The sequence below is a fragment of the Mustela nigripes genome, chromosome 16, assembly GCF_022355385.1.
Source record: "Mustela nigripes isolate SB6536 chromosome 16, MUSNIG.SB6536, whole genome shotgun sequence".
NCBI lineage: Eukaryota > Metazoa > Chordata > Mammalia > Carnivora > Mustelidae > Mustela > Mustela nigripes.
Genome location: NC_081572.1, coordinates 45659926 through 45672229, shown reverse-complemented (window position 1 = coordinate 45672229; position 12304 = coordinate 45659926). Strand labels below are relative to the sequence as shown.

The window sequence follows — 12304 nt, the reverse complement described above, 5'->3', positions numbered from 1 at the left end:
TTTTTTTAAAGATTTTATTTATTTATTTGTCAGAGAGCGAGCAAGAGCGAGCACAGGCAGACAGAGTGGAAGGCAGAGTCAGAGGGAGAAGCAGGCTCCCTGCGGAGCAAGGAGCCGGATGTGGGACTCGATCCCAGGACGCTGGGATCATGACCTGAGCCGAAGGCAGCTGCTTAACCAACTGAGCCACCCAGGCGTCCCTGGGCCACAATATTTAAATATTAATGTTGGTTATGAGGGTAGTAAGGATGACTTACAGTCAGTGCACAGCTATCTAGAAAAAAAAGATCTGGATTTTTTTTTTAATAAAGATTTTATTTATTTGACAGAAAGACAGATCACAAGTAGGCAGAGAAGCAGGCAGAGAGAGAGAAGGAAGCAGGCTCCCCACTGAGTAGAGAGCCCGATGCGGGGCTTGATCCCAGGACCCCGAGATCATGACCTGAGCGGAAGGCAGAAGCTTAACCCAAGGAGCCACCCACATGCCCCAAGATCTGGATTTAGAAACAAGAATGATTAAAAACCAGATATATCTTCATTAACATAAAAGTACATAAGTAGAGTTATTAATTACATATTTATAGTTACAAAATAGTGGAAACAACCTAAATGTTCCAACATGGGAGAATGGTTAAAGAAACATGGTATATACACAGTAGAGTACTATCTAGTTGTTAATAAAAAAAAAGAAAAGAAAAAGAAAAAAAGTTGTTAAAAATAAATAAATAAACTGACTTCTGGGAGATCCTGCTAATGGAAAAAAAGCAAAGCACAAAAGAGCACATATCATGTGCCACCTTTTACTTAAGAAAGGACAAACAAGGGATGCCTGGGGGGCTCAGTCGGTCAGGTCATGACCAGACGTCCTGAGATCAAGCCCCACATGGGGCTCCCAGCTCAGTGGAAAGCCTGCTTCTCCCTCTCCCACTGCCCCTCCCACCAGTGGTGCTCTTTCTCTTGCTCTATCTCTAATAAATAAATCTTAAAAAAAAAAAAAGGGGAGAAACAATAAAACATAAAACATACATGTATCTCTCTTTGTTTTTTTCCTTTTATAGAGGGAGAGAAGGGGAAGGGCAGAGGGAGAATCTTTTTTTTAAAAGATTTTTAAAATTTATTCATGAGAGACAGAGAGAGAGAAAGGTAGAGGCAGAGAGAGAAGCAGGCTCACCAAGGAGCAGGGAACCCAATGCGGAACTCAATCCTAGGACCCTGGGATCATGACCTGAGCTGAAGGCAGATGCTTAACTGACTCAGCCACCTAGGTGCCCGGAGAGAGAAAGTCTTAAGCAGGTTCCATGCCCACCTCAAGCCCAGCAATGTGGAGCTATATCCCATGACACTGAGATCATGACTTGAGCCAAAATCAAAAATCAAAATCCCAGGACCCTGAGATCATGAGCTGAAGGCAGATATTTAACTGACTGATCCACCCAGGCATCCCTCTCTCTATTAAACAGTGAATGAAGTTGGGTCTTACAGGGGGCAAGGAGGGAGTAACTTCATAGAAAGGATTCAGGAGAGAGTAATATTCCTGAGTATCCATTTTTGTATAGATAATGTTCTACATATTCAAAATATTAAATTAACAAGGATGGGAAAGAAGAGAAAATGCAAAACACACAAAACTGAACAACTGGAACAGATGAACACAACTATATCTCAAATGAATAATATAACCACAGAAAGAGGGAGAGAAACAAAATGAAAATAATCCAAGTAACTTACAGACACAGTATTCAATTATGTATTTTCAATCTAGGGAATAGATGGGAGGAAAACTGCATATAAATTTTAAACCCTTCTAGGAAGCTTTCTTTTCTGAAGTGGTAAAATTTTAACAATCTGAAACTATTTTTTAAGTATTATAGGATTGAGCAAATGAGTCAATGTCTTGATATTACTGGGGGTCAGGTCTTGCTACAGAAGAAGAAAGAGACAGTAGGGAGGAAAGCAGTCCTTTTCAGAATAGACTGGACTTAGAAGTATTGGGATAGCCTAAAGATTTCTAAAATAAGTACCTGTAGGGGTGCCTGGGTGGTTCAGAGGGTTAAGCCTCTGCCTTTGGCTCATGATCTCAGGGTCCTGGGACTGAGCCCTGTATCGGGCTCTCTGCTCAGCTCCCCCCACCCTGCCTGCCTCTCTGCCCACTTGTGATCTTTCTCTGTCAAATAAATAAATAAATCTTTAAAAAAATAAAATTAAGTACCTGTAAATGTGTATGTGTATTAGTGGGTCTCAACTCAGGGAGATTTTGCACATACATGCCCCATCCCAAGGAGAGACAGCAATATCTGGAGACATTTTTTATTGTGGCATCTAGTGAGTAGAGGCCAGGGATGTTGCTAAACAACTGGCAGTGTATAGGACAGATCCCACAGTAAGGAATTATTTAGCCCAAGATGTCAGTAATGCCAAGACTGAGATAACCTTAGTATACATATGTACCAGGGCATCTGTAATATTTATACGTACACATTTCTTGTTTCTGTCTACTTAAAGAGCCCAGAAGCAGACACCCCACAGCAATAAATACACTTAGTACCCATATCTTGATGTCTAATGCCATTCCCCACTAAGAAGAACCACGACTTATTGCAGCAATGACTGATTCTAGGATTAAGGCAGGATGGGTACACATAAGCATGGACCACCTTGTTATGCTAGAAAGTAAGAATAAGTAAGAGCCAACTGAAGAGGTTCCCATGGGCCATTCTGGAATAGTCAAACAGCAAAAGTATAAGAAAAGTAATGAATGAAAAAAACTATTGAAAATATGAGAACTTAGGAGTTCATACCAATAATGAAAAAAAAAAACCCCAACTAAATAAGAAGAAATGCAGAAAAGTCCCTTGATTACAGCAAAAGGCTGAGTAATGACTAGTAACGTAGAATGAGTGGTTGTGTATGAAAATCATCACTTTGCAACCACTGTAGTAAAGAATGGTTCAGGCAAGAATTATCAATGGATGTTAAATTTAGTGGGAAAATTTGATGGAAATAAGAATGTTTTGCATGGGGGCACTGGGTGGCTCAGTCAGTTAAGCAGCTCTCTTTTTTTTTTTTTTTTTTTAAGATTTTATTTATTTATTTGAGAGAGAGAGATCACAAGTAGGCAGGCAGAGGGAGGGGGAGGAAGCAGGCTCCCCGCTGAACAAAGAGCCCCATGCTGGCTCAATCACAGGACTCTGAGATCATGACCTGAGCCGAAGGCAGAGGCCCAATCCACTGAGCCACCCAGGCACCCCAAGTGGCTATCTCTTGATTTCAGCTCCGGTCATGATCTCAGGGTTGTGGGACTAAGCCCCAACAGGCTCTGAGCTCAGTGAAGAGTCTGCTTGAGGTATTCTCCCTCTACTCACCGCACTAGCTTGATTTCTCTCAAATAAATACACCTTAAAAAAAAATGTTTTGCATGGTCTTAAAATGTCTTTTTATGTGTTAAAAAGAAAATTAATGTAACTAGACAGTGGAGAAATCCACTGAGGGATCAAAATTAGCATCACCACTGAGAGGTAGATAAACATTTTGTGTCTCTAGACATGATATCCTGTTAAGAATACAAATTACTTACATAGTATTCTGGTCAAGAATACATAATCTGAATCTAATCATGAAGAAACATTCGACAGCTACAAAATGAGGAATATACTATTAAATAAAACCCAAACCAACTATTCCTCAAAAATATTACTGTTCTAGGCATGCCTGGGTGGCACAAGGCTGACACACAACTTTTGGTTGTGGGTCAGGTTGTGATCTCAGGGTCCTGAGATGGAGCTCCATGTCAGGCTCTGCACAGGATCTACTTTAAATTCTTCCTCCTCCCTCTTCCCCTCTCACTTGTACTCTCTCTCTCTGTCCAAAATAGTAAAGCCCCCGGGGTACCTGGGTGGCTCAGTGGGTTAAGCCTCTGCCTTGGGCTCAGGTCATGATCCCAGGTCGTGGGATGGAGCCCACATCGGGCTCTCTACTCAGCAGGGAGCCTGCTTCCCCCTCTTTCTCTGCCTGCCTCTCTGCCTACTTGCGATCTCTGTCAAATAAATAAATAAAATCTTTAAAAAAAAAAAAAAAAGTAAAGCCCCCACCGGGCAACATGCTCAGTGGGGAGTCTGCTGGAGATTCTTTCTCTCTCTCCCTCTCTGAAATAAAGGAATAAATCTTTAAAAATAACAAAGACTAAAGAGAAATGACAACTAAATACATTACCTAATCTTGTATGGGCAGTGTACTAGAAAGGAGAGAGAGAGAAAACAAACAAACCAAGAACCCTGCAATGAAGGACATTATCGGGTCAACTGAAAAAATTGCAATATGGAAGGTAGATTCAATAAACCTATCATGTCAATGTTAAATTTGCTGAACTGCCAACTGTCCTATGGTTTTACAGAAGAATATCCTTAAGAACTTTTGTATATGCAACTTATTCTCAAATGGTTCAGGAAAAAATACTGCAGGTACACACACACAAACACACAGGTACAAAGTAAAAATGATAAAGAAAATGGTACAAAATGGTATAAAAATGTTACAAAACAGGTGAAGTGCATAAAATGTATATTAAGTATTCTTTGTACCAATCTTACAACTTACCTATAAATCTGAAATTATTCCCAAATAGTTTTGTAAAAAGCCACATAAAATTTAAAAATCTAGAACATGAAGCTAAATTATTCCTCTTATTCCTTACCTACAAAAACAGAATGCTATAATATATGGGATGCAACAAGATACTATAAAATATCAGTGGTCAAATCATTTTATGCCTCTGTCATTAATGTATTTACATTAACTATTATGTTATCCACCTCATAAATTTCAAATCCTCTAACAGCCCCTGGATGATAAAGATAAAAAAATACAATAAGGCAAAGGAAAGGAATTAACAATAACAACATAAAGGGCTTCATTTTTCTAATGCACACATTTCACACAAAAAAATTTAGAACTCTGAATGATCTATTTTCCTACTGAACGTAATATATTTAAGACAAGCTCAGAGTAAAACTTATCCCAACTAACTTATATGTTCTGCTTTAAATTTATATACAATAAAGTCACAAGCGTGTAACACTACTTCAAAGATCCAGTTTTAAAATCAGACCAAACTGCCCAAAACAATATCTGAACACTTACAGTAATAGTTTTAATCTAAGAATAGCTCTCCCAAAGCTGTATTTTAATTTACTACTTTGTCTTTTAGGAGAGGATTTTTTAAAAACCACACAAAACAGAGAAACTTACAGTTCATCTCGTTGTCTCTGGGACAGCACCATTTTGGCTGTAATATCAAGCTTCTTTGATATAGTGGTATGTCCCTCCTTTGGGAAATCAAAAAGCTTTGTGATCCCTGGATTTATAATTAAATATGCCACTAAGTGGTGTCCACAAAGGGGAAGACGATTCTTTTACAAGTGAATCCAACTAGCAATCAGGAGATAGTCAACGAATAAGGTTCATTCCACCTAAGGGAGGAGAGAGAGAGAGAGAAAGTAATTTCTATTACTTGCAGTATACTCTTTCGAGGTTTACTTAATGCTAACATGAATTTATTATGTTTTCCGTTATAATCAATGCCATAATATTAGTATTTTTTAAACTACCTTATAGTTTTACTGAACCGAAACAGTACTATTTTTAAGTTTACCCATGCCCAACCATGTCACCTGCCAGAAAAATATTGGTTATCAATTTTATTAAATTTCAAATACTAACATATAATTTCTCTAGATTATTAGCTCTCCCTCAAAGTTAAAAAAGGGGGCGGGGCACCTGGCTAGTTCAGTTGGTGGTGCGTGCAACTCTTGATCTCAGGGTTGTGGGTTCAAGCCCAATGGTGGGTACAGAGATTACTTAAAACTGAAATCTTTAGGGGCGCCTGGGTGGCTCAGTGGGTTAAGCCTGCCTTCAGCTCGGGTCATGATCTCAGAGTCCTGGGATCGAGCCCCGCATCAGGCTCTCTGCTCGGCGGGGAGCCTGCTTCCCCCTCTTTCTCTGTCTGCCTCTCTGCCTACTTGTGATCTCTGTGTGTCAAATAAATAAATAAAATCTTTAAAACAAACAAACAAAAAACCCATAACTGAAGTAATCTTTTTTTTTTTTTTAAAGATTTTATACATTTACTTGACAGAGAGATAGACAGTGAGAGAGGGAACACAAGCAGGGGAAGTGAGAGAGGGAGAAACAAGGCTTCCTGCTGGACAGACCCAGGCTGGATCCCAGGACCTGGGTTGGGATCATGTCCTCAGCCGAAGGCAGAAGCTTAATGACTGAGCCACCCAGGTGCCCGTGATATAATCTTCAAGACTGAATATAAGGGAGTAACAACCTCAGAATAGTTGATATTATGCAGATAAACTATTCACCAAACACATGTTCTCTTAACCAATGCATTTAATCAAGAAACAATTTCATGTTCTTTGAATATATTTTGTGTTCTTTAGAAGCACCTGCGACCCTAGAGTCTATGTGTTCATAAAATAATCCAATCCTCTAAACCCTTTCGAGCCCTTTCTTTATATTTTAACCCTGTAAAATCAATTTCTGTATAACATCTAAAAAGTACTGTTCAATCAGAGTAAATTTAAGTAGAAGTTAAGAAAAATAAAAAACTATTTCTTAAAGAATTATTCTTCAAATCTCCTATTTTACAAAAAAGAGAAGTTTAGTTTGTATTGCCACTCTGTACAAAACTAGCTAGATAGAATTTCCACTGTGTTTAGAAAATATATTTGAGATAGTCTTACTTAAAATACAGACTACTGGTACATACAAAATTTTGTGGGCAGGGACACTTGAAACAAACAGGAAATCATCCTCTAAATAAAGTGAAATTAACATCTAATGAAGGGCCTGTAGGGCCACCTATTAAGAGACATATCAGGGATAGAAAAGACCAAGACTACTGAATCCCTTTTTGTGCTATGCCAGTCACACTGTTGTATGCACGGGGGACACAGTGATGAATAAGCCAGTCAAAGAGTAAGAGAAAAAAAAAATGAGAGCAAACTCTTGTTTTAAATATGATCCCTAAGTCAAAAAGTGAGTGCTCAGATGTTCCTGATAGTAGCTATCGACCCTGATGAAGATCCTTCCCTTTACCAATTTTAGCAAATACAAACAGGGATTTATTTTATGATCTTTAATGATTCTTCCAATCTAGAGACCATCTGGCTCAAAATGACAGCTGAAAAGCACCACATCTCTTTAAATTCAGAAAAATATGACTAAATGTCAGTAATAAAAAGAGGAATGAGAACCAAACACAATGGACAACCCAGAAAACCATCTCTCTTTGGTATTTAACAACTTCTATTATTTAAGATTCACTTTTCTAAATCTTTTTTATTTTTTTAAGACTTATTTATTTGAGAGAGAGAGAGAGCACTTGTGAGTGTGGGAGGTGGGGCAGAGGGAAAGGGAGAGAGTCTCAAGCAGACTTGTGCTGAGTGTGGAGCCCAAGGTGGGATTTGATCTCATGGCCCAAGATCATGACCTGAGCTGCAACCAAGAGCCAGGCGCTTAACTGATTATGCCACCCAGGCACCCCTCACTGTTCTAACTCTTAACTGCCACCAAGCAAAAGCATCTAGGGACTCCTGATAAAGGTCACATTAGGGTAAGGATTATCTGATGACGGTGACTATCTGAACTGTCTTCTATTTATTATCTGGGACAATGGTAATCTACAGTGTCCAATTTAATTATGGAGAGACTACCTCTAGCTAAAAAACTAAATCAGTGTACAAAAGTGATAGCAGTACTAGAATAGCAGGATGATCTAATAACAATAAAACCAAGACATAAACAAATTACTGAATATGTAACTGTGTCCTCCACAATTTATTAATTCATCAAGCATTTACAAAACACTTACTATGTCCCAGGCACAAGGTCTAATGAAGGAAAATACTTGGTCTTTATGCTTGAGAAGTTTACAGCCTACTGAAACAGTCAGTTAAAACAGTGCAAAAAGAGGCATCTGGGTGGCTCAGTTGACTAAGCATCCGACTTGATTTTGGCTTGGGTCATGAGATCAAGCCCCACTATCAGGCTCTGTGCTCAGTGTGGAGTCTGCTTGAGATTCTCCCCCTCTGCCCCTCCCCCTGCTCTCTCTCAAATAAATTAAATCTAAAAAAACCCAACCAACCAAACAAAAAACAACCATCAGTGCAAAAGCAGGACAAGTATTACATAGGAGACAATGACTCAAGAAAGAAGATCATAAAACAATCTCAGGTCTTTACATTTATCCTAGGGGCAAGGGGGGTCCATTAGATATGTTTTTCAGAAAAATCACTCTTACTCAAATACCAAAAAATGGACCAGAAAGACAGGAAAGGAACAGACCAGACAGGAGGCTCACAATAATGAAGGTAATAGATGATGGGGATTCACACTAGCATACAGCAACAATGCATGAAGAGAATTAGTTGAATTTAAATTATTTACCAGGTAAGTCTTAAGTGATTGGTAACTACATGTAGGCAGAAAGGTGAGAAAAAGGTCAAGCAAGAAGTCAAGGATAACTTCCAAAGATTTCTGGCTTAAAACTATGTTGAATAGGAAACTCCTATGTGTGAGGGGATGAGGAAAGTATGATTTGTTCCATTTCAGGTATGTTGATTCTAAGGCCTATGAGATTTTTAGTACGAAATAGTATAAACAACTCAGCTTTGAAGAGAACCAACCTATCAAAAAACCCCAAAAATCAAAAAACAAAAAATCGTTTGGCACTTATCAGTTTAGAGATGGTGTTAACTGAAGCCATGAGAATGGAGGACCCATGGAGAATGAGCAGAGCTAGCTAAGCAGAGGGTCTAGGCTAGAGCCAGGCAGAACAAACCAACGCCTTAAAAAATAATAATAAATAAATAAGTCTACAATTGAAGTTAAGAGAAAGCAGTTAAAGAAGCAAAAGTACAAACAGGAGAGAGTACATCACAGAAGCAAAGGGAGTATTTCAAGAAGCAGCAGCAATCAACAGTATCCAAAATTACCCAACTACTAAGCAAAACAAGGTCTAAAATGGGTCTGCTCCATTCCATGTAGAGCACACTGATAACCCTGATGAGAATGGCTTCAGTAAAATGATAAGGATGTGATTTAACATGCAGAAACCATATATAAATGGGCTGATAAGTGCAGAAAGATGAAGACAGTACCATAAATATCTTAGAAATATTTGGAAATGTTGAAACGTTTTTTTCAACCAAAGATACAGAAGAAATGAAGAAAGGAATAAAGAATTTTAATACCACCATTTTTACCCCCAATCAACCAAAGGCAACCAGACATGACAGAGTAACACTGCACCATCTATAAAATATTCTCGCCACAAAATCAAGTTTGAATCTGTTAAAGTCTCTGGCTCCAACTATCTATTTCCAAGAAGTACAAAGGGCAGAGGAGTATGTTAAAGACACCATGGGGATATAACCAGCAATATCCAGACTCTGAAAAGCCTTATAAAATAAATGACCCAGTTTCTTCAAATAAATTTCAAGGAAAGGAAGAAGAGCCAGAAAGGGAAACCTACAGATTGAAAGTCACAAGTGACATATCAACAACTGCAGTTTACGGACCTTATTTAGATCTGGATTTTAAAAAACTGGTTGAAAAATAAACTGCAAAATAAATCAACGAACAAATATTTGGGGAAAATGAACAATGGATGGAGGTCTGATGATATTAAAGAATAACTGAATTTTTCAAGAATCATAATGGTATTGTGGTTATTTATTTATTTTAGAGAGCAAGCAAGCGCATGTGCATGGGGTTACAGGGGGTGGGGGACAGAGGCTCCATGCCCAGATGGACATAGGGCTGTATCTCACAACCCTGAGATCATGACCTGAGCTGAAATCAAGAGTCAGGCACTTACTTACCCAACTGAGCCACGCAGGTGCCCCAATACTGTGGTTATTTTTAAGACTTTTAGAATTTAAAAAAAAAAAAATTATCAGTAAAATGATATGTCTGGGATATGTGTCAAAAAAATTTGTGTAGTGGGGCACCTAGCTTGCTCAATTGGTGGACCAATGTAGCTCTTACCTCAACTCCATGTTGAGTGTAAAGCTTACTTAAAAATAAAATCTTGGGGCTAAGAATCTAAGAATATAATGTACAGTATTTCTCAGATTTACCTTTTAGGTTGGTTAATATTTTAACATAAAACTGTAAAATATCACATGGCACAAAAATAAATGGTTCTCCAATAGAGCAAAAGAGATAGTTTAGAATATTTTGCAACGAACAATCTATATTTATAACCAACAGTACAAATAAACCAGGCAATGTTTTCAAACCACTTGGTGAAGGAGTTCTTAATCTTTTTTGGGGGGTCACTGGATTCCTCTGAAAAGTAATGAAAATCAAGATCTCTTCCCTCAAAGAAGCACATATAAACAAAATACTATACGCATTTCAAGGCGGTTTACAAACTCTTCCAAAGTCAACATAATGAGAAGACTTAACATTTCTGAAATGTATTTTGGCAGCACTTCAATAATCCCTCCTAAACTACTTATATATATTACAAACATATTTCAAAAAAGAGTCTCGTTTATTCATTTGCATGTCAATATCCAGACGTTCTCAGAGATCAGATCTGTGTTGCTTAAGCACTAGAAACAAAAGCTTCAGTATTTTTTGGAATGCAGAATTCTTAAACCATTCTACATTCTAATACTGTATCTGTTTAGCTGCTACAAAAATGCAGCAGCTCTCCTAAACAACGTTTACTGCTTGGATAAGCACCTCATCAAAGAAAGAGAAAGGGGAAAAGTAAAAAAAGAAAATATAAATAATAGAGCATTAAAAAATCTTACAAAACTAGATGGTGAGTGAATTATTAATTTAAATTCTTTTCATTTCCAGTTTCCATGAGTTATTGTAGGTTTCACACTTACCGAACAACCTTTATAACATATTTCATTAATAATTTATTTTGTACAAGGGTTCCTGCTAACCATGAGTTTATGAAATAGGGAATATACAGAAAATAAAGGACATGTGATAAGGGGAAAAACAAACAACTAATTATATGGTAACAGTAGATATTAACAAATATAAAAGGGAAATAATCAGATTTGTTAATATATGCAGACCTAAGAGTTTAGGAGAGACACCAAAGACCTATACTATAATAACTGGATTATTACCAATGACTCCCACTCTCATGAAATTGTCACTTGACAATGCTTTATTTAAAGAGCGTCAGCAATGAACAGACATTTCTGCAAAGACATCCAAATGTCCAAAAGACACATGAAAAACTACTTAACGTTACTCGGCATCAGGAAAATACACATCAAAATCTCAATGAGATACCACCTGACTATCAGGAAAATACACATCAAAATCTCAATGAGATACCACCTCACACCAGTCAGAATGGCTAAAATTAACAAGTCAGAAAATGACAGATGTTGACGAGGATGCAGAGAAAGGGGAGCCCTCCTATACTGTTGGTGGGAATGCACGTTGGCGTAGCCACTCTGAAAAGAGTAAGGAGGTTCCTCAAAAAGTTGAAAACAGAGCTACCCTACGACCCAGCAATTGTCCTACTGGGTATTTACCCCAAAGGTAACAAATATAGTGATCCGAAAGGGCACATGCACCTGAATGTTTATAGCAGCAATGTCCACAACAGCCAAACTATGAAAAGAGCCTAGATGTTCATCAATGAATGGATAAAGGTGATGTGGTATACATACACGATGGAATATTATGTAGCCAACAACAACAAAAAAAATCTTTTTTGCCATTTGCAATGACATGGATGGAACTAGAGGGTATTACGCTAAGCAAAATAAGTCAGTCAGAGAAAGACAATTATAATCTCATTGATACTGAGGAATCTGAGAAACAAGACAGAGGATAATAGGGAAAGGAAGGGAGAATGAAACAAAATGAAACCAGAGAGGGAGACAAACTATAAAAGACTCTTATCTCAGGAAACAAACTGAGGGTTGCTGGAGTGGAGTGGGAGGAATGGGGTAGCTGGGTGATGGACACTGGGGAGGGTATGTGCTATTTTGAGTGCTGTGAATTGTGTTAAGACTGATGATCACAGGGGGCGCCTGGGTGGCTCAGTGGGTTAAGCCGCTGCCTTTGGCTCAGGTCATGATCTCAGGGTCCTGGGATCGAGTCCCGCATCGGGCTCTCTGCTCGGCAGGGAGCCTGCTTCCTCCTCTCTCTCTCTCTCTGCCTGGCTCTCTGCCTACTTGTGATTTCTCTCTGTCAAATAAATAAATAAAATCTTTAAAAAAAAAAAAAAAAAAAAGACTGATGATCACAGACC

The 12304-nt window shown here is 38.2% G+C and overlaps 1 protein-coding gene across 1 annotated transcript in view; it reads right to left on the bottom strand.

Moving 5' to 3' along the window:
* Window positions 1-12304, bottom strand: part of PAFAH1B1 (platelet activating factor acetylhydrolase 1b regulatory subunit 1) — a 98066-nt gene that overhangs the window by 48909 nt on the left and 36853 nt on the right. Inside the window, exon 2 of the mRNA XM_059380904.1 lies at window positions 5245-5465. Within this exon, the coding sequence (XP_059236887.1) occupies window positions 5245-5276 (32 nt within the window). The 5' untranslated portion in view covers window positions 5277-5465. The remainder of the gene's footprint in view (window positions 1-5244; window positions 5466-12304) is intronic.